At 28.0% G+C, this 23551-nt stretch overlaps 2 protein-coding genes across 7 annotated transcripts; one reads left to right on the top strand and one right to left on the bottom strand.

The window, feature by feature from the left end:
- The first annotated feature begins 204 nt into the window (after positions 1-204).
- Positions 205-3532, top strand: LOC111036896 (eukaryotic translation initiation factor 3 subunit M). Its single transcript, XM_022319208.1, has 6 exons — positions 205-467; positions 1406-1683; positions 1744-1962; positions 2038-2303; positions 3024-3167; positions 3240-3532. The coding sequence occupies exons 1-6, from the start codon at positions 423-425 to the stop codon at positions 3434-3436; spliced, it is 1149 nt and encodes a 382-aa protein (XP_022174900.1). The 5' UTR covers positions 205-422; the 3' UTR covers positions 3437-3532.
- LOC111036576 (rho GTPase-activating protein 26) lies at positions 3461-23551 on the bottom strand. 6 transcript variants are annotated; one of them, XM_022318766.1, is made up of 23 exons: positions 23376-23551; positions 23100-23279; positions 16818-16975; positions 15318-15389; positions 10521-10622; positions 10321-10431; positions 9624-9728; positions 9457-9531; positions 9307-9376; positions 9180-9242; positions 9006-9106; positions 8834-8928; positions 8678-8759; positions 8506-8614; positions 8200-8436; positions 8011-8116; positions 7786-7945; positions 7612-7725; positions 7442-7555; positions 6914-7206; positions 5418-5480; positions 4245-4324; positions 4055-4146 (listed from the first exon to the last, which is right to left on the bottom strand). In XM_022318766.1, exons 2-23 carry the CDS (start codon positions 23257-23259, stop codon positions 4055-4057), a joined length of 2562 nt encoding a protein of 853 aa, XP_022174458.1. In that variant the 5' UTR covers positions 23260-23279; positions 23376-23551. The 6 variants fall into 6 exon arrangements, with proteins under 6 accessions (XP_022174690.1, XP_022174612.1, XP_022174531.1 ...); XM_022318998.1 differs by lacking the exon at positions 7442-7555 and having other exon boundaries at positions 3461-4146; XM_022318920.1 differs by lacking the exon at positions 9457-9531 and having other exon boundaries at positions 3461-4146; positions 23376-23550.

Genomic DNA, 23551 nt, shown 5'->3' with positions numbered 1-23551 from the left:
GCCAAGTTTCGGATTGAATCAATCGAAGGCGATTGAACAGTGTTTAAGTAATGATCACACGCTCATAAAACGACGTAAAACGAGGAATAATTAATAATTATAATAATAATAATAATAGTAATAATATTATAATTCAACAATGACGGGGAGGGGGGACACCTCTCACGGTCCGTTTTGATAACAATAATCTATAATTATCAGATTATTCAAAGTTGTCAAGTGTCCATCTACAGAATATCTCCTTTCGACCGCCGCCGAAGCATTGAGGTTAGGAAACGGATTTCGTTTCGCGATCACAACACAACAGTTCGACACATCGCACCACCGCCGACGTCTGCCACTGTACGTCGTCCGAATACCCGCGGCCGTTCAAAGTATTATTTAAATATAAATTTGTGTTCACTGTTACCGCCCTACACACGATGGCAGGCCCTCCGACGTTTATCGAACTGTCTCGCGAAGAACAGGTAAGCGAAACAATAATAAACATATACTTCGAAAATGGACATTCCGCGTAATTACTCGGTGGTCTTTGATCCGCCGAAGCGGTGTCGAAAGGAATAGAAATAAAAGTAAAAAATAATCAATTGACTACCTACCTCCTCACTCATATGTCTGGACAAAATGTTGTGCAGTTTCGTTTTGGGATGCTCGGATTCAATTATTGCCTACCCCACAGATAATATTATAAGAATTCTTCTCTTTATGGCATATCCAGGATTAGCGTCTATCATGTTCATGTCGATTTTCGTTTAAATCTCGTTGGTTTTTTTTTTAAAAGATCACAATATGATGGGCCAGATACACTCCAAACAACTGTCACAGGTTTATCGATAAGGGTAAAATATGTTTTGATACACCCGCACGATACCATAGTCACTATGGCATATTATTATTGTATAATGTATAATATTATATTACTTCCAACACTTTGTTTCTTTGTCAATAAATATTTTCTTATGGTTCTTATCATCACTTTTGTGTTGTGCCAGTACTTAAACATTAGCCGCTAGACATTCTCTAATAAGCATTATTTATCAAAACATATTTTAAACTTTGTTGTTATAATTGTATCAATGGTTAGCAACAATCAATCTCTAATTTTAATAAATTATCTTGGTCCAGCTATTTTTAAGCCAGTTTCAAGAATTTATATTTTTTCATAGATTGAAGAAACTAAAAGTGTAGGAACTAGGTGTTGAGTATTATAGTTTTTTAAGAAAGTCATCCGAAAAAAAAAATATATATATATAATTTTATAATATTATAATTATAATATTAGCCTATTAAGTGTGATTTTTCTAGTGTTTATTCACTACTGTTTTTTTCATCTACCTATTTAAATCAATTGAAATAAAATATTTATACTTTTAAGTCATAATAGAATATACTATTTTGTTCACAGGCTTTAGAGTTAAGGTCCTATTTGCGTAGCATTGGCGCCACTTTGCAAGAGAAGGCAACTGATAACATTGAAGAAGATATGAAAGAAATCATATCTAAATGTGATGCTTGTCTAAAGACAGACTTGTCAGATGCTGATATTGAAAGCTTTTTGTGTTCTATTGTATCAGTGATTATTGGAATTGGTACTATGGATGTGGAGAGTAACCTTGTTACTGCATTCAGTCAGAAACTTTCTAAGCATGAAGAAGAACGTTTTAGCAATACCATACTTAAGACGTAAGTGAGATTACAAATAAGTTTAAGTAGTTTATTTTTCTATCATATTTTTTATTTCAGTTTATGGTTATTGCATGGAACAGTTGACCCAAAACTACCAGCTCGTTTTCAGTTGTATTCAGACATAGTAGATGTGGCCAAACGAAACAAGCAGCTCCTGTTGGTGTATGGAGGAATAGATAGCTTAAACAAATCACTCCTATCCATCAGTCATTCCAAAAAACAAAAGCAGTCTCTCCTAAGACAATTGCACAGTGCACTGATTGAAAATGGACACAGGTCAGGCTTCTTCCCTATTGGCTATTTATATATGCTATTTATGTATTTTAAAATCAAATAATATAACTTTTTTAGTGAATTGGCTGCAGAAGTTATGATTGAACTTCTCCGCAATTACACAGCTGATGATGGCAAACAGGCTAAAGATGATGCAAAGAGGTGTATTGTCTCAGCTATTGCTGACCCTAAGACTTTCTTATTTGAACCATTGTTGAGTTTGACTCCTGTTATATCTCTACAAAATTCACCTTTACACGAGCTCTTGGTTATATTTGTCTCCGGAAATCTTACCAACTATTTAGATTTCTACAAAGGTCACAAGGACTTGATCAAATCTTTAGGTATAACATTATCATATATAATATTATCTTACATTAGAAATGGGCAAACTTTTGTTACATTTTTCTTTAATCATGATTAAGAAAAATTAATTAAAAAGAAAAGTCATATTTAACTTATACGTTATTTAATGCAAGAAGTAACCTAGATGGTCAGCTAGTGAGTATGGCTTGGCTTTAATAAATGGGCTGTACAAAATACAGCAGGTGTGTATGGTTGACAGTGGAAATGAAAAATTGTTGTTGCCCAACAAAAACTGGGTTACTTAAGTTAAATTTAGGGCGTATGTAACAATATTGGTCCATGCAAAAAAACGCTGTATGCAAACACTTGGTCCATGAGATAATTTAATACAGACAATTGGTTTATTGACCTCGTACAATATTGAACATTTAGCATAACACAATAAAAAACATTCAATTAGATTATCACTACAAAATACGAGAATAAATTTAATGAATCTGTTTTATCACTTAGTGCCACCAACAAAAACAATATTTCAGTAGTTGAGCCATATTTATTATTATAGGATAAGGTTTGTAATATTTAAATTATTTTTGAACTATGTATTACAGAAAAATTGTGATCAATTGTCTGTGAATCAAATTATGATTGGGGCTAATTGTCCGCATACTCCGTTGTATTAAGTTTTTACTAAATATATTTGTTTTAATGTTAAAAAATAGTTTGTCCATCCCTAATATATACTTACATATTTTTAGCATTAGATCATCAAGCTAACATACACAAGATGAAATTACTGACTGTTATGAGTTTGGCTGAAGACTCTAGCATCATAACATTTGAAACGATTCAACAACAAGTTCAAATAACTGCTGAACAAGTAGAACCATTTTTACTTGAACGTAAGATTACATGAATTAATTTTCATTATTAACAAAAATTTATGTGATTTAAGTTTATTTTTAATTTTATAGTTTTTGGTACAAAATTTGTACGTGGCCGAATGGATCAGGCAGCGAAAAAAGTGAACATTTCAAGCACAATGTACAGAACATTCAGCAAACAGCGTTGGCAAATGTTGAGGAATTCGTTCTTCAGTTGGAGATCTTGTCTTAGTGTTATCGAAGAAGGAATGAAAACTGTTGTGTCAAATTCTCAAACAGCAATTTAATAAAATATAATTGTAAAAGCCATGTCAATTAAATCGACATATTTATTAAAACATTTTTGGAATAAAGAAAGTTTACTTAGTAAAAACCATTGAAAATATTTGTGTTTCAGTCACAATACAATACATATAGTAATATAATAAATTATAGTAATAAAAATGTCCATTATGAATTACACACCAATGATATGAAGTAATATAATTTTATCACAAAAATAAAATTTTAAACTTAGATAGTTAAATATTTGAAAAAGATTATCTAATAATAATAATAATAATAAAAAAAGTATCCATAAAATAATGGGCCAAACATTTAGGGGGATCAAATGAAATAAAATTTATCTGAAAATGTAAAGAAAAATTTGTACTCGAATAAAATTCATGATAATATTGAGATCACATAAACTTCAGTGATGTGAATGTATTGAAGTTAGTATACTAGTTACGGAAACCTAGTATGCATTGCAATGTTCTTTGGTAACTCTGCTTCTTTATTTATGTGCGCATTAACAAATGATCTTTAGGCCCAATTACATAACAAAAAGCAATAACAAATATAAATTAAAAACAAAATACACTTGTCCTAGTAAGTAGGAAAAAGGTTTTATCTAGTTAGAACTATTATGGTAATAGTTCAACATAGTTTTCTGGTACTAGGCCGGTCTTTCCATTCAGTGTACCTTCCAGCCAGCCAGGTTCACACGAAGACCGCACTGTAAACAAATAGAGATTCTTAATAATAATAATGAGCAAAATTAACTGAAATTATTCATCAAATGACTGAATTTATACAAAAAAAAATTAGAAGTACCGTTTGTTATTATTTGGTTTGGCTCAAATGACAGTTCGCCATCATTTTCTCCGAGACATGCATACAAAGTACGAACTCTTCTACAAACATAAAACGAGCACGATGTTGCAGTGTACAAATTAGACATACAAAATAAGTAAATACTTTGGTGGTATAAAAATTGTTGCACATTAGTAAGCTTTGTACAAGGAATAAGAAAAAGCATAAATTAAAAGTGGAAAATGCTGTTGTTAACATTTGTCAAATTTTTAAGATTTAAGCAGGGGAGTCCAACCTTTTGAGAAAGCTGAGCCACATTAAGCGAAGTAGAAGTTGTTTTGGGCCACATACCTATATGCCATATTTTTTATAATAAATGTTATTTATAATTACAAGGAAAAAAAATACATTTGTTTATACTTAAAAGAAAAAACATTTTTTTTTACATATCAAAAAAATAACATGAAATTTGAAATTGCTTTTTTTGTAGGATGAATTAATCAATATCTGGATTGAAGTTGCGTTAGTCTGATTTTAATCATCTGATCACTCGTATGAATCATTAATGGGCACCTGAGCTATCTTAATCAAATTACAATAATGATTATACATTCATATACTATTAAATTATTTTAAGGTTTATTTTATTTTTGTTTTTAGTTAAATGTTGATAATTTTGTTTTCATAATATAATATATAATTAATTGATGTGGGGCTACATTAAAATCTACTATGGGTTGGACACACCACTGGGTTGAAATTTAAAACTTCCAGATCATACTTATGCAATTCAGTGTGTATTTCTAATCATGTTGTTAGTATGTTAGTTTATACGTTTACATTTGGTTATTATCTGAAAAACATGATAATAGCGTCACAAAATAAATTAATACAATGTATTTATTCTAAGGTAGCATATAAGAATTTCATTTATAGTGCTATTAATTATAATATTAATTTTTAATGTTATTGAACTGAGAGAAATGACACTACATCCACAAAAACATCACAAGTTTGAGTTTAAAATGCACGTGAAGTAATATGATTTAAATGACAAATGATAAAACACAGTAGTTTCCTTAATCCTTTGTCAAGCAATGCTAAATAGTTGATTTTATAGTTGAGTATAAATGACAGCCACCAAAGATGTTAATGTATGTAAAAAGAAAAAAACTAATTAAACATAGTGTTAACCTTAATGTTAAGTGTGACGGAGGATTAATGCGACAACCAACTAATGACGCCAGGTACGAACCACTTATTCCAACACCATAAAAAAATAAAAAACACATAGTAATGCAATTGTATTAGTGACTTAATATAAAGTGTTAGTCAGTGGCGTCATTTAAATTATTCTATTTTTAATAAGCATATTTCAATGCAGGAAAAAAAGCCTTGTCTAAATTTTATCTCTTTTAGAATCACAATAATATTGAATTTTAAACATGCAAGTATATCTTGCGCAGTCCAAATGACGCCACTGGTGTCAGTGCTTAAATACATTGTTATTCTTGCATACATAAAATAATTGAGACTCTCATAAAAGCAAGGGCCCAACTCCGCTATCTTGAAATTATAATTTATATTTATCCAACAAAAATTATTTTTGATCAACAATATTGGTTCATTTTAACTGATAAGTATTATTATTAGAAATTAAAGAAAAAAATAGGGATTTGTAAGAATTTCTCTCGTTGAGGAAAAGCATTAGATCATGTTTATGTATTTTGGATTGAGGTTAAGAGGATGTTATACCCTCGTATGATGTCTTCCTATTACTTACATTTAACATGGAAAATAGAATTTGTTTTATTCTATTGTTTTTAACATTCAAATAATTATGGACCTATTATAAAAATTGAAAAATCAAAAAAAAAACTCCTTTGGTGATACTGTAGATAATATTCTTGACTTTAAATCTGATGATCAAATTTGGGTGATCAAATTCACTTTAATTTTAAAAATAAGAGTAAAACAGATTCTTCATAAGAGTTGTCAACGCACTATTTGTTTTCTCCCCCACCCGAGCACAACAATGAGCAACATTTGAAACGTTGAGCAGTAACAATACAAGGTTTGTTATGCTTAATGTAAGAATGTATTGTAAATGCATTTGTAAATTGCACATGGGTTAAAGAAGAAAACCAATGACATCCTCTTAACGTACAATTTGCTTACATAAGTAAGTTGGAGACAACATAATAAGTGAAACATTCTCTAATAATAATTATAATTATGTATTATTCATTCATCATAGTAAGCATCATATGTTACCATAATAACAAGTGCAGCAAAAAAGCATCTTACAAAATACAGATGGACCCCAGCCAGAAGTATGATCAAAATATTAATTTTTCTTAAGTTTTCTTGGTATTCTAAAAAAGTAAGTTAGAATTTAAACCTGGTTCTTATAACCGTCTCAATTATATTATATCAGGTGAGATGATTGGTTTAGACTAAATTAAATATTAAATTATAAATGAAAAATAACATTTGTTTTTTATGTTTCATAATTTCAAAAAAATTTGTCAGTAAATTGTAAAGATTAATATAATAAAAAAAAAACAAATAATATTTTCATTATAAGAAACATTAATACATTATTTCGGTCAGTTAACCCACCACCCTGTAATATTATTTTGTGATCAAAATACATGCATCCAAGCTGTTGTTTCCCTAAAAACACCTACACAGTATCTTGAGGCCTGTAACTTGTTGCATAATGTACACCCATTTTAATACTTCTTTTGGTTTTCTGCGGTGCCCTAGATGGTTGCATCTGTGGATTTTCCAATGAAAATACCGAGCAAACAGATTCATTTGAACTACTAGAACTAGTGTTAGTTGTATTCTGTATAGTATCCACATTGTAGTAATAACTTTTATTTGGACTTGCAGTATGCGTCGAGGGTTTACTGTAAGCGTTCAAATTATGGAGATTGGATTCTGATAGTGCACTTGAAGTAGATGATGTGAGACTCAACTGAAAAAAAAAATTAATTCTTAAAATTGTTTAAACTTGTATTGCGATCAATTTTAATTTTTTTAAGCTTGATTTTAATTAATCATAACTGTTTTATAGTCAATATATTATGATTAAATTATTTAAATAGATTAATATTAAAATATATACTTTTGTATTATTTTGATACTGTAAGTGTTATAAATTCTATATACATATTTTTCCTTTATATTTAATAAAAATGATTTAAATTTACCCTGTTTGAATTAGATATGGGTATTGAATGTGACGGAATATTATGAGGTATTGCACCTACATTATGCAAACTAGTACTTAACATTGGTCCATCGTAGTATGATTTTATAATTGCCTGAACAAAACATAGATTATAAACTTGCTGATTTAACTTTAATTGTATTGACTTACATGAGTAACTGCTGGGATAACAGGTGAATATTTCATTTTTTGTGACGAGTTAGGCTGTTGCGGTCCCGGAGTGGATTCATATTCTACTTCTAGGTCAGGTTCAGTTTTGAAAACCTAAGTGAAATTGCTTTTTTTAGTACAATTCAAATGGTTTAATATTATAATTAACATTACTTTTGAATAGTTCTCAATTAATATTTCAACCACTACATTACAAAATTTAATATCCATTATAGCTGCAACTGTTTCACGTTCAGGTCTCATGAGTGTAGGCCCAAAACATACAGCTATATTGCTAACTGTCATGAGATTCTGTTCACTATGAGTCACAACACTACAATATAACATTTGAATGTGAGTTTGTTTAGTCTACATTTAAAAAAATAGGTGGTAACATACTTGCATAAGTGTTTGACTAACAGTTCCAACATATTGAAATTTTGTTTTGGAATTTTGTGTAAAAGAATATGTACATCGTTTATACGCCTCAATCTTATTTCTTGTTCTAAAATAGATTATACAAATAAGACAGACAAGATTAGCTATGAAAAAAAAAAATTATTATGTTAATAATGAATAAAGTCTTACTGGCAGCTGATATAAAAGCATTATGGTATTTAAATGTCATTAACGGTTCTGGCAAATTTCTTAAATATAACTTTAAAGCGCTAGTAATAGTTTTAGTTTCCCATTCAATACAGTCGTCGAGAAAGCTTAGCGAGTTTAGTCCGTTAGTTGTTTTTCGACGATCCAAACCCATCGCCAAGAGTTTAGTTATTTTAGAGCTTACACCTCCAACTCGGTATAACCCTTGTTCATCTAGACCTGTTAATAATAATAAAATTTATATCAAGTAAATTTGTTTGGTTAATCAAATATTGTATTAATAAACACCTCGCTGTTCAACCGTTTGAATACACTTAGTCACAAAATTGAAACCAGCATCGTCCAAAAATATATTATTATCATTACTTAATGTTGGTACAGAGGGTACACCATACTCCTGTTCAACAAAAAATTATCAATATTATGAATTGAACACACAACATTTGAAATGTTCATTTACCGGTTCTTTGCCATCCATAACGTCCATCCATAGTTTACGATCTTCTTCTGACAATGCTTGAAATGTATATATCACTCCAGGCCTTAGAAAAAAAATAAAAAAAAATATTAACTTACACATAAAGCAACTAATCTCAATAATAAATCAGTAATATACCTATCATCACTAGTGAGATCAAAACAAAATCGTTTGTCAATCGAATCAGACATTCGGCGAATACACGATGAAATTATCATTTTTTCAGAAGTATTCTAAAGAAAAAAATTATTGGAATAATAATAACTTTTTAAGTAAATATATAAAACATCAAATAATATCAAAAGCATACAAATTTTCCAATCATTTGGTTGAAAGTTATCATTTCAAATTCTTTAGTCTCTCTTCGATATATGCAATAGTGTTTAGTCCATGTAGTTGTACTTAGCGCATCTGAAATCATGAAGAAAATGATTATTATAAAAACTGCGATCTATAAAAATAAAACCAATAATAATTGTTATACCTCCTAATGATTTATTTTGTAACCACTTGGTTGCTTGACCAGTATTTTTAAAACCTGGAAGCTCTGAAAATAAAAATAATATAAACATATGAGTAATAATATTTTTGAATTGAACAAATTATTATACTTCTTTCTAGAAGAAATAGATATCCTTCTCTTGTAACTTTTTGATTATTGATGTTAGTTTCCAAAGATTTCTAAAGAGGAAACAGTAATAAGCTCACATTAATGCCAAAACAAACAAATAATGGTGAATTTAACTACACAAATATCCTACCGACTGTCTCATTTCCAGCATTTTTCTCATTAAAGATTCTGTTTTGTCACGAGTTTCATTAAAATTGTCTCTAGTCTAATATTAGCATAAACATACACACAAGCAATAAGTTAATATATTATGTCAAAGGTTCATCAAAAACATTCTCAATGCTATTAAATACTTACCTTTTGTATTCTAAACTGCAATTCACGCATGTACGGTTTGAAATCTTCATTGACTTCATGTCCTTGATGATAAAAAGTCAACCAACTGAACATGAAACCTAACATCTAAAAACAAAAATGTTTATCACTAATAATCCTTATGAAAATAATATCAGTAGATATCTAAATTATTCTTATATCAAGGAAAAATGCACTGTTATAAGTGCATAAGGTTTAAATGATGTTAATGAGTTTGTGACAATGGTAGGTATAGCAAGGAATACATTTTTTTGTGGAGAGGAGGAACCAAATTTAATAAATATTTTTTCCTAATGTGTCTAAAAATTGTGAGGAAGAGATAACACCCTTCTACCACTCAAATTATTCAACAATAGTAAATCAATTCACATAAATACTATAAAGCAGTCATTGGAGCCCTGTAAAATTGTAAAACTACTGGAAGTATATCAAATTAGTACTATCCATACTATAATGAGCATACATTTAAGTATACCTATGCAATAAAAATACTTTAACAACTATAACAATAAGTAATTATATTAAAAACGTGTGATAATTAATTCAATAATAAGAGCTTAGAACAGGACGAGAAGAATAATTTACATACAAAATATTGTTATTTTACAATTACTAAATTAATTAACTAGTTAGGTAAGATATATCAACATTTTTAAAGACTACAAATTAAATAACTTACGGTTTCAACAAATTCAAATTTCTTTCTTTCTTGAACTTCTTGTAGTAAAAATACATACTCAAGACTAGCTTGACAAAAATGCCGTTGTTCCATTTCTAATGTTGCATCAGCCTAGAAATATACAATTATATAGGTATTTTAACATTATACAAAGGAATACAATTTATCTTTATCAACATAAAGTAATAGTAAAGACAAACCTCTTGAAGTACTGAATCTTGTTTTTTAGTTGATAGATTTAAATAACGTTCTTGGCTTTGACAAAATTTAGCAGTTTGTTTTTCAAATTTTTTCTTCCCTTCCTAAAATTCAAAATATAGGTATACCATATGGCATATATGATATAAAAATATAATATATAAATTCAAATTTGGAGTTCCATATAAAACTAATTAAGTTTAAATATACAAATTATATGTAATATTTTGACAACTCAATACTTTTTTTTGATAAATTAAAACTATTGTAGTTAGCATAATAATACTTGGATGGTGGTTAACCTCGTATCACATTTTGCTTTAAAAATAAAAACTGAATGTTTTTTTTTTAAACTGGAAAAACAAACAAAACATTTTCAACAAAAAAATGTTTTATTATTAATTAGAAAAACTGGGTTAACTACGTAATTTAGGCCATTAGTATATTATCCAGTCACGATCAACCCAATCAGTGGCGCCGAACTTATAAAAATAAACTCAGCCCTAATAAAATTACAACAGCTCCAGGCACCCCATGCGGCAACAAGTATAAATTTATACTTCGTATTATATAGAAAAACTGTTTGTGAAAGTTTAACTTATTCAACTTACAAAAAAACATCGATAACGCTATGAATTGCCATTTAGTACAGTTAATTAGATTCACTTATATATGTATGTAGGTACCTATGTATCTATGCATAAAATATATTTCTAGGGTAAATAAGTTATAGTCATTCGATTACTTCGGAGCATCGACCAGACAGTATTGATAAAAAATTCTTAAGAGGATGCTAAACACCCGTTTGTTGTCTTCGCCTTACCAACTTACGATACAGCAAATTTTCATTCCATAGTTTGAATAGTGTGCCGTTAGTTTTGATATTAAAGTGAATTTAAGTATTATCAAACTCATGGGTAAGAACATTATCTATGCTTAAGCGTCGGCGGATTTTCGATATTTTCATTTTCAAGCAGGATACGAGTATGTAAAATAACACAAATCAAAAATGTTCATATCTCGCTTGAAAATTAAAATATCCAAAAATCCGCCGACGCTTAAGCATAGATAATGTTCTTACCTAAAACTTTAATAATAGGTCAATTCACTCTTAATATCAAAACTATCAGCACAATATTGAAACATTTGAAACTAGCGAACGAAAATATTCTATGTCGTACGTGTAAAAGACGGAGACCACAAATGTATGGGTAGCGTCCTCTTAAGTATAGGGTTCGGCGACACAGTCCGCATTCCGATCCCTAAACCTTCGTTATCGGCCAAACCCAAACGTGTACATATTATGTTATTATTTAGCATCAATCGGATCATCAGCGATTAACGGCAGCAGGAAACCGACTGCCAACGACTATACGACGTGCGGCGGAACTATAATAACGTCAACGAGGAAAAATATACGCAAAGCACGTACCTTCCTCGTATGGGATACATATACATCTAAAATAGGCAATGAAGATTCCGATGCCTCTATTTGGTTCGTCGGGTATATGTAATAATTGTTAACAAAACTGTTAACTATGCATTTTGTTAGGTCAATTTTTTATAATTTGTTACATTCTGACTTACCATGTATTTACAAATAAAGTGTATAACTCTTTGCTTCAGTTATTAATATACAAGCTTTGTTAATTAATTTAGTAATTAATATAGTGAGAGGATATAACATTTGCAACGAGTCAAAATGGTAAAAGTGTTTGGTATTAATCAAACGTTTCAGAACGGGAAGACGTAAGTACAGTCGATAAGGAACACTGAAACAATAGCAGCTGCAAAACGTTGATTGGAGATATGTTGTTTGGTTTAAGAATATTAGATAAAATATAGTTATAAAGTTATTAAAAGTCGATTCTACGAGTATTAAGTAATAAGTATTAGGTCCTAGGCCATGAATCACAATATGGATATCAAGTAAGAACATTTAGGAAAATGATTGACAGCAACCTACGGTATAGAATTTAGAAAAATCTATCAGGTTTAATGGTACTCATAATTTACCAGTTATTAAAAAAGGACAATCATATGTATGCCGTATGGTCGAATAAAATATGTATTATTGCCCTTTTTTTAAAATAAAATAAATGATAAATTATGATGAAGTATTATTGACACATAATGATTCTTCTTTGAGACTTGTATTGAGTTGTAATGCATCCTAAAAGGACATTGACGAGGTATTTTGTATGTATTTTACCAGATGGTGTAGAAACCAGTAACTTTTACATCTAATTTTAACTGAAGTTGAACAAAAGTACCTACTCTGTAATTATTAAAATTACATTATCAATTTTTTGGGCTGTTAGAAATTTATAAAAATTAAATCATTAAATCATTAAATACATAACAGAAAAGAAATGTTCATCAGCTATTCTTGGCTGCTGGTAAGCTATATAACGTTGGGCTAAGTTTTTACTCGGTTTTGATAAAAAACAATAATATATTAGATATAGGGAGTGCCAATAGAGCAGTTGATGGATATTCTAGACTCCCATTAAACATGAAATATTACGATCTGGATTAGAAACAATGTAAGTTTGCAGAGCGGTAATCCCCAACTGACGAATGCAAAAAAAGCGGTGAAAAGGAGTATACATTTTTGAGTTCAGTATTACCTTCAGTGAAAAATAAATTTGTTTCAAGGTATTTTGGATGGAATGAAACTTTTTGTTTAAAAAGGAGTATTTATACGTTTAAGAAGCAATTTAAATGTGAGAATAGAGGTTAGTCATACCGACATTGTTGCAAGATGGATTATTAAAGAACTCGTATGATATGCGAACTGCATGGGTGCTAAATGCTAATAAGATGTAAAACTTATCGAGATCTCAATTTTTGGTAGCTCGACTTGAATAAAGAAATTGTAGAATATGTAAAAGCCGAAAGGGCGTACACTATGTTAAGTTAATAAGTTAGGAACATATTTGGTGAGGGCAAATCTTCCAAGTTAGTGAATTGGCCGGAGAGTATGCATACATATAGATATCCTAAGAAAAATGTTTTTTATTTGAACCGATAAAAAAATGTATTTAACGCACATTTAATAAGTACAGTTTTAATTCTTGAATTGACGCGACTGTTGAACATCGTCGATCATTATTATACAGGTAGGTATCGTATTAATGCACGCAGTAAATAATATACATCGAATAATAAAAAGATAATAATCTTAAATTTTAATATCGTTTTCTTAATTTCATTGTTATATAATCTATTCATGTAGGTACGCATTTTAATTAGCCGTAAGTTATATTTTATTAAACGGCCGATAACCAGCCTTATTTAATCCAATCTGTAACTTTATCGGTAAAACGAATATTTTGTAGTTATATTATGTTCTGCATACAACATATATATAGTACTTACATACGTTTAGATGTTTAGGTATATACATAAAATTCAGTAATCGCAGGTATATACGAGTGCAATGGCGGCTCGCGTGATAGATATAATCTTTAGGATAATTTTATAAGATAGGAATCTAAATTTTAGATACATATCTAACATATTATGTTTTTAATTTAATACTGTACTTATATTTAAGCAAGCTGACCATTGATGTATTATAAAAATGGTACTTGTCGGCAGTACCTTTTTCATAACACGATGTTGCAAAATAGTACGAATTTTACAACTGTTTAGATCTAACAAGATAAAATAAATATTTATAACAATGCAGACAATCCATAAAAGTTACCAAAAAATGTACAACAGTCACTTGCATAGTGCTTCCAAAACCATTTCACCAATACATAGGTACATGCAAATCAAAGTTAAAAATTCTTTTTAAATGTGTTCAATCTCAAGAGGTATATATACATTAAAAAATAGATCTATATCGAATTTCAAAGATGTTAAAGCATAACAATATTTTAATGTATTTATATTTTTAATAGGTATTGTGACCGATAAGTACAATTTTTATTTTAAATTATTTATGACGACCTAACCATATCTATACATATATACACAGTAATACTTAATAATTTTGCATTTTATATTGTAAACGGAGCGATGAATGTATTAATGTGTTGTATGTTTTTTTGTGCATGTTTGTACTACATTGTTCGTATGTATAATAAGTTATGCACGTCGATTAATTGAAATAATGCTTCGATATATTTTTTAAACTTAAGTATTTTTTCTAGTTGGAAAGTTGGTACTCTAGAGAGATCAAAATGGGAAATAACTAAACAATTCAATTTTAATTTGTATAGCTATAAATTGAAAATTTAACACAGGATATCACGTAAGTAAATCATGTACTGTCACCAAAATATAAATAAAACTATAAAAACACATTTTTTTATTGTAGCTATCATGAGTTCAAATTTGGATGAAATTAGATATTTAAACGAAGAATAACGATCTTAGTTATTTTACTGTAATTGAAAAATATTATTATAATATAGGATGACGACAGACTGTCTCTGCTCAGTGGATTTTCGTATACAATGATAATATTATATCATTGAATGTAAATTTAACACCATCCATTACAGTGACCCACTTGTAACCTACAGTACAGCAAAGCGGTATCCACTTTTTTTATTATGCAGTTGAAGAAATATTTGATTTAATGGTTATTTTGAAAATTGTATAATTATAATTTTGACAACGATGGATCCTATATTATTTAGTATTCAATTGTGTCGTATTTTATGAACTCTTTTGCTATAAAAATACACATTCATACTTCCAAAAAGGTAAATTGTAATCCATACAACCGCAATAACCTTATAAAAAGTACCTATTTTAATATTCGATATTCGTTTTTGTTTTACCTTTACGCCACCAATGTGTTCTTTTCTGAAATTTTCCAAAGGGATAATGAATTGGTCGTAGGCTCTGGCTAACTGCAAAGACAAAAAATAAAGTGGGGTTTTATATATTATTAATAATCACACGTATTTTTAAAAGAACGTATAAACCATTCATCGTAAAATTAGTAAATTGCTAATATTATTATATTAACATATTAGTATGTTGCTAATAAACATTAGAATTTAGATGATTTAGAAATATTAAAAAAATGTAGATATTAAATTTTTGGTCTATGGTAATTAATGATTAATAGTTACCAATGCATAATATTTTTGGATAACATATTCACCTATAAGTTAACTGCACCAGAACTTATTAGAATAAAGTGTAGGATAATGTATTATTTATTGTACCAACTGTAACGGTTAAATAGTATTTTATATAACTATTGATTCGGTTTAAAATGATAATGAATGAATAAAGCTTAACCTTTTACAACAATTATTAGTTTCTTTATTACCTATATGATATTTTATTTATTTATACTCAGCTAGACAGAATGATTATAAAATTACCTATTCATAAAAATTGAAATCAAATAAATTACTGAATAAAATAATTGAACAAAATAATAATATCCAACTAGCTAGTATATTATCTTAATGAGGGAAAGTTACGTCATAACCCGTTAAAATATATTACTTTTTAATTATATAAATCTTTCTAATATTTTATACATAAATTTTGCTAAAATGATAAATCATTTTTTCGAAAACTCATTGGTATATTATATCATAGAAATTAACAATAACGAGAAAACATTTTAAACAAAACAAATTGTAAAGTGGGAGCATGCAAATAAAGTTTTTTATTTCGTTATTTACAAAAAAATACTATTTTTCCCAAACTTATAGAAACTAGGTACACAACTGAATTCTACCATTGATTATAAATACAAAATAATAAATACTAGTATTGATAATCAATGATTGTACTTATGAGGCTGTTATCAATTTAAAGTGTCGAGGAAGTTAAAACAAAAACTGCAATTTTGTTTAAACATCTAGGCACATAACTTTTAAAATTCAATTCCGGAATAAAATGTGTGTACACATAGATTATTTTGTGAAGGTGCAATATACTGCATACATAATCTATAATACGTCATAATATTATCAACTACTAGTATTGGTGGTATATATAATTTAATTTTTTTTCTCAAAAATAAACCGATAGAACGCAATATTATATTGTATACAGCGTGCGTTAAACTCTATCGGACTGCCGATTTGTCATGCTCCTCGTCACACTTTCACTGACACACAAGGTTACTAACTGGGCCTATCGGGCACACGCGCCGCATATACAACCTGTGTAGAAAAATGTGTACCTATGTTTTAAATGTACATCTTCTCGGGTAGATACAGTGTTTTACACACACAATAATATACATCAATGCATCCGTCGATAAGTATAATATATGTACTGCAAACATATGTATAAATTTTATATAAACTGACCATTCTGTCTCTTTCGTCTTCAATGGAAGAGATGAGGCGACCGAATTCGGCTAACGATCGAGTGATCACCAGCTCGTCGTCCGTCTGCGTTGTACCGATGCATTCGAAATCAAATTGCTGTAGCGAACTGGACACCATGCGCTGTGCTCGAGACAAATCTTTAAAAAGTTCATAAAAAATAAGATTATTATTATTGTTGTATTAAATTTTGTTTAAAATATTATTATTTATTAGACACATTTGGTGTATTTTCGATAACTCGTCTTTAAAACTGAATACATATGATTTTAGCAGTCGTCGCCGTCATATAATTTACGCATTAAATGTACTATCGATTATATATTACAGTATATTATATTAATCTATATTTAAGTACACACACACACATATATAATCTAAAATATTCTAAAATTATATAAAATCAATGTTATTTTAATTTTTATACTATATAAAATACATACCTATGTTCAATATAATGAGTGTGAATTTGTATGTGTGTGAAAATATGACGTAAACGAAAAATAACGAACTCCCAATATTTTTTCATGATTAATAATCATAGGTACCATACTACTATTATAAAGTATGCATATTACACAAGGTGTATACACCAGCTGATACGTATCAGGAATATCATGACAATATTTCACATCGAATGTGTCAGATCACCGGGTTATAATAACTTATGTACGATAATGTGTATTAATTTTAATATTATTGAATGACAAAAAAAAATCTCATATAATAATCATGCAACTACATTAATACAAAACTTTTATTTATGAGTTACGAGTTTACGACTATTATGACAGTCACCAATAATACCTATAATTTTTTTTACATAATAAGTATTACCAAGCCAATACGTCACATATCTTATGATGAGTAATTCTTTAAAACGCACGAATAACGTGTAATTAGATATAAAGAAGCCATATTAAAATAAGTAGTTTCAAAAATGTTTGAGCTACTTCTTATACATTTTAGAGGCTCAAAAGTCGCACTGTACCCAAATTTATAAATGTACCACCTATTTGAAATACGATGTAAGTCAATAAAAGGTAATTCGGAGAAAATAAGAAAAAAATGTTTTTACGCTACCAGTGATACATGGTTATTTCTCTTTCATACTGATTATTTACAGTGGTAAAATTAAATATTTTTTGCAAAAGTTCACACATGATCCGTCAATCATTTGATAACACATTCCACTCAATATCTCAATTTATGACATTTTGTGACTTAAGTCGTTTCTCAAATAGGTGGTTCAAATACAAGTCTACAAATAGGCACTTAAAAGAAAAGTACCAAACCATAAAATGTAACCAGTAATAGTTTTAACTTATAAGTCTTCTTAAGAAAGATACATTATTACGATCATATATTATTATGACACATTTACAAACTCATTGATGAAATGTCTAAGTGAATAACGTAATAGATGTACATAATTAATAACTATATAAGGTACAATAAAATAATAAATAATAATCAGTTTACTCGCCAATAATATTATTAATATTTTTTTAAAAGCTTACGATATAAAATTGGAAGTACTTAGGTAAACAGATATATACCTATTATATATAACATAAATATATTATCATTGATATTGATAATCTATTATAAAATCAATGATATTACCTATACATGCATGATACCTAACCTAGACGTATGGTACTATATAATATATTTAAACGAGTGCGTATATATTATTCTCTCATTTCAGCTTTGTTAAAATTTATTGGTAGTGAAAATTAATAAAGGGTTGGGGTGCATAAAAAATGTAAAGAAATAAAACGAGGAATTAGCTCTGCTGTATAGTAAATAGCTAGTGCCGAGTGTAACTCACCATTGAGTAAGTATTTAAATAAATATGAGAAAGTTGACATCCTAGAATTGCATACCTATTTTTTTGGCAAAACATAGCATATTTTTGTAGCTACTAAATTGGTTCCTAGATCCCTACAAGAATTTATTACCTGGGTAAATAGCAAATTTCAAACTGTTGTAAATTTGAATTCAAGTTGTCTACTAATATTTTCTAATATAATATATTATTTAAGAGTGTATAAATAATAACCATTATCAAAATATTACTAATAAAATTAAAATTAGAATAAAAATGTATAAACCTATAACCTGTTCACTTTTAACCATGCCTCCATACTTAATGTATTATGTAGATAGTCCTAATAATATAATATAGTCTGTATAAAGAAGAAGTAAAATACAAATGGTATTTCGAATCTAAGAGCCAATTATAGGTCTTCGGACATGGGTACCTTTTGTAATTCAGTTTCGGAAACTAGGTAATTGGTATACTCTGAATGGAACACAAAAATTGCATTAGCTATCACCTATTTAAATAAATAAATATATTGAATATATATATTTAAAAATGGCAAATGTTAACATAACGGTAAAAATTATAATCCAATAAAATTTACTTTTTTCTAGAAAAAAACGATAATTAGGTACGCAATATCCAATTTTTCCAATTGATTAATAGGTACCTATAGTTCATAAATCCTGAGAAAATAAAAGAAAATCACCATTATTGGTGATTATGCTTAACAGCGTTTAGTCAACCGAGCGTATATTCTCTAACAGCATACTTGCAGTGTCACTAAGGAGATGGATTTATACAAATACCTGCAAAACTAATGAGTATCGACAAAAAATAGTTTATGAAAAAATTATCAATAATGCGTAAAGAATATAAATACATTTTAACAAAAACAATCTATAGGTATAGTCTACTTCCAATATTACCGATGTTCAAAACACCTGCCTAATACGTCATTTTTTTTTAAATTCGTGTTGTTTATTTTGTATAATTATAAATTCAGTGTTAATTTTTATATTATATATATATATATGTTCATGTCTGACTAATAAATCATAATTGTTATCGGTCACCAGTGCGTATTGAATAATGCATAAGATACACAATAATTGTGAAGTTGGGCTATCTAAAAGTATAGATACTATTCTATAAAATTAATTCGACTGCGGTAGCATAAAATCTGAATAAAAACAAACAATCAGTAAGAAATGTACGACTATCATTCTGTAAATTATGAACAGTGAACTACCATGCGTGCACAGTATATTTAAATGTGCTAACTGTATAGATCAGCGATTCTTATAAATTAATTAAGTGCAATTTGAGACGATAGCCCATGTGATAATACAACAATTTAGGGTTAAGAATAATAACAATAAATTATTCAAAATCACATTTTAAGTGAATCGCTGAAATTCGCATTATGCTTGTTCGTAGTGTTCGTCCACATTACGAGAACACGATGTAAGACAACATAAAAGCGACAACGTTTATTTAAGTAGGTACCTTAAAGCGTAGACAATAATATTATTCAACTAAAATAAATACGCTTCAAAAAAAATGTCGGTTTACTTGGAGAAATAACAAGCGGTGTGATTCACTAACACAGTTTTACGATAAGTAACAAATCTAAGGCGATCTTTAAACGACAAATTAAAATAAATAGCCCGTGACGTACATAATGTAATTAACATAAGAAGAATTGAACTTAGATTGACAAAATGACGAATACGGAATCACGGAGACACTAGATACTTGATTATGCATTTTAAATGAGTAGACTAGGTACGTGATGATAGCATTCTTTTTCACAGTTATTATGAGGTTTTATGCCAACTACAGGCATCAAAGTGACTTAGAGTACTTACCTAGTTGGCAAAATAACAATATATCATATATAACTTCTAAAGACGATGTAGGTATTTATTTTGTGCCAAAAATATAAAACAATATGCTTGGACATGTTTGTTACAATACAACATTGTAAAAGCATGATCATAATATAAAAATGTCAGAAAAGGTTATTTAAATTGAGTGGATGTGAATTAAACATATAACCATGATAGGTTTATAACAGAAATTCATAGATATGTAATATCCAGAATAATACTCCCAATAATTATTACATTCGGCCATTCGGGGATATGTTTTGACTTGGAATTTAAATAAGGAACAAAACTGCATGTTAATTTCTTAATTAATTCAACATCTGATGTAGAAACAAAAAGCTAATCGACAATTAGTTCTAAATAATATATACCTTGAAGTATACCAATTGCAGCTGTAATATTGTATTTAAAATGTTAGCTACATTCTACAAGTGAACCACCTATTTGAGAAACAAAGTAAGTCATAATAAAACATCACAAATTGAGATATTGAGTGGAATGTGGTATCAAATGATAAGACAGATCATGTGTGAACATTAGCAAAAAAATATATTTTATTTTACTAATGTAAATACAGTATGAAAGAGAAATAACCATGTATCACTGGTAGCATAAAAACAGTTTTTTCTTGTTTTCCCAGAATTACCTTTTATTGACTTACGTCGTATCTCAAATAGGTGGTTCAAGTATTAATCAAATAATAATAGTTTTGAATATTCTAAAAAGTGAAGTGTGAAGACCTGTCCAATTATTTAAATTTAAAAGAATTGTGACTTGGATTACTTCTTTTTATCAAACTTGTTAATTTAATAATTGAGTAAAATAAAAATGCTTTAATATTAAAGGTAAATATTAATGACTAAGTTAAATGTGAAATTAAAAATTCAAAGTAATATTTTTAAAAGCTCTTATGGTTTTGTTTAACTTAGATATATTATGTCCATCAAGGAAATAAATAGAATTATCATCAACTGCCTGGAATTTAATCCAATTCTATAAGTATTTCTTAAACATTGATCTTAATTTTTTTTTTTTAATGCAGTTTAGCACTTGGCAGCTACTGTTTCTGTAATAATTAATTATATTGATAATAAAACTGTTCTAAGTCATAAAGTGAAAAAGCAATTTTTGTTACACAAAATATATTATTACCTAAAGGCTAATAATATAATTTATGCACACTTACTGAAGTTATTGTTTAAACTCATAAATTGTTATCTTAATATTTTATCCAAATGAGATATTTATGGCAATATGTTTAACATATATAATTTATATACAATGTCATACAGAAATATTATATAAACATAAATATTTATATAAGCAATGCGCATACTATTTATGAATTTATAGAATATTATAAAAATTACTTCAAAAACAACAATCTATATAATACTTTTATTTAATTAAAAAATTGTCCTTTGCGAATTATATATCATGAGTTGAGAATGGTCTATCACAGAAGTATAGACCATAAATATGTTACCTAAATTTGATGTTTTGTTTGTTGATAGTTTTGATAGAAAAAATTATACAATGTACCTCACGATTAAAACATAAAACAATAAAATGATGACACTATTTTCAAATTAAAACTTGACAAATATCATATAATGAAAACAAAATATTTTATGTCAACTAGCAAAGGTTACACCAAGAAGATAATATGATTCATAGATACTCATAAGTTAGATGCTTTTGTATATATTTAATTATTTAGTAAGAAATTTAGTTATTTCCATATAATAATATATTGTATTCATTTTCCTAGATTTTATTTAATATGTTCCAGAAACACTGAATTATTGGTCTTGTAATAAGCTGAGACCACAAAAATAACTATGAAATTAATTAATGTTATATTAGTATTTAATATTAATATTTTTTTTTTTTATTATATTTAGTATATTAAACAATTTTCAACCTAAAAATAACCATTGACATTCTATAATTTATAGCCATTAGTAGGCTTATAACATATGTTGCAAAATATGAGAAAAAGTATAGTGTTTTTAAACTAGGAATTCTACACACAGGTATAGTATATAACCCCCATAAAGCATATCAAAATGAATTATATATGCTTAAATTTAACTTATGGTTAATTACTCTATTGCATTAACAATTAGAAGTATTTTTCTGTCTCATTAAATTTCAGTACATTAAATAATAATAATTTAATTGTTATTCAGTAGGTATTATTTTGTTTTAATATATTATTATTAAATAAATTAATGGAATATTAAATTGTCCTAAATTGCAAATAATTGCTAATATAACAAGTATAGGTACATAATATAACTGTATCATAGTTATAAATTAATCATTACAACTAAAGACAAAATGAGTATTAATCAACATTTATTCCATTTTAATAATATACCTATCACTGTCTATAGAATAAAATTAATATTTATTTTTGGACACAGTAACTTTTGAAAAGAAGTAGGTACCTATTTGATATCAAAATATAAACTGTTTTATATGTAATTTAATGAAATTGTTTAAATTTATAGCTATTATAATAATTAGTAATTAACTCACTTTTAGCAGCATTTAGCAAATCTTTTAGTTCCTTTATTAAACGTTTGATTTGTTGATTAGTTTTCTGCAATTCTCTTTCATGATCATGCAGTTTTTGACGAAAATATGGGCTGTCTGTGATACAGTCAGAAAATTCGAGAGGCTGTAATCCAATAACCATTTTTGTTAATAAAAATCATCCTGAAATAAATAAAACAAATTTAATTAATAGGTTTGGAAAGAAAATAAACAAACAAATTAATAATAGTTAGTTATTGTTGATATTAATTAACTTACCAGGTGTAAAATAGTAAAATAATTAGATCAACAATATTAGGAACTCAAATACAAAATGTATTCAATTTTTTTTTTAATTTTTAAATACAAACGAAACTTTTTTTAGGAAACTAGCAAAGCAAACAACTTCCTAGCGTTATCGTGTCCAAATAGGAATTAAAAACAAGAGAGACTGA

This window comes from Myzus persicae, unplaced genomic scaffold (genome assembly GCF_001856785.1).
Source record: "Myzus persicae strain clone G006 unplaced genomic scaffold, MPER_G0061.0, whole genome shotgun sequence".
In the NCBI taxonomy this organism is placed as follows: Eukaryota; Metazoa; Arthropoda; class Insecta; order Hemiptera; family Aphididae; genus Myzus; species Myzus persicae.
The sequence above is the reverse complement of the archived record's forward strand: the minus strand, read 5'-3'. Positions and strand labels throughout refer to the sequence as shown.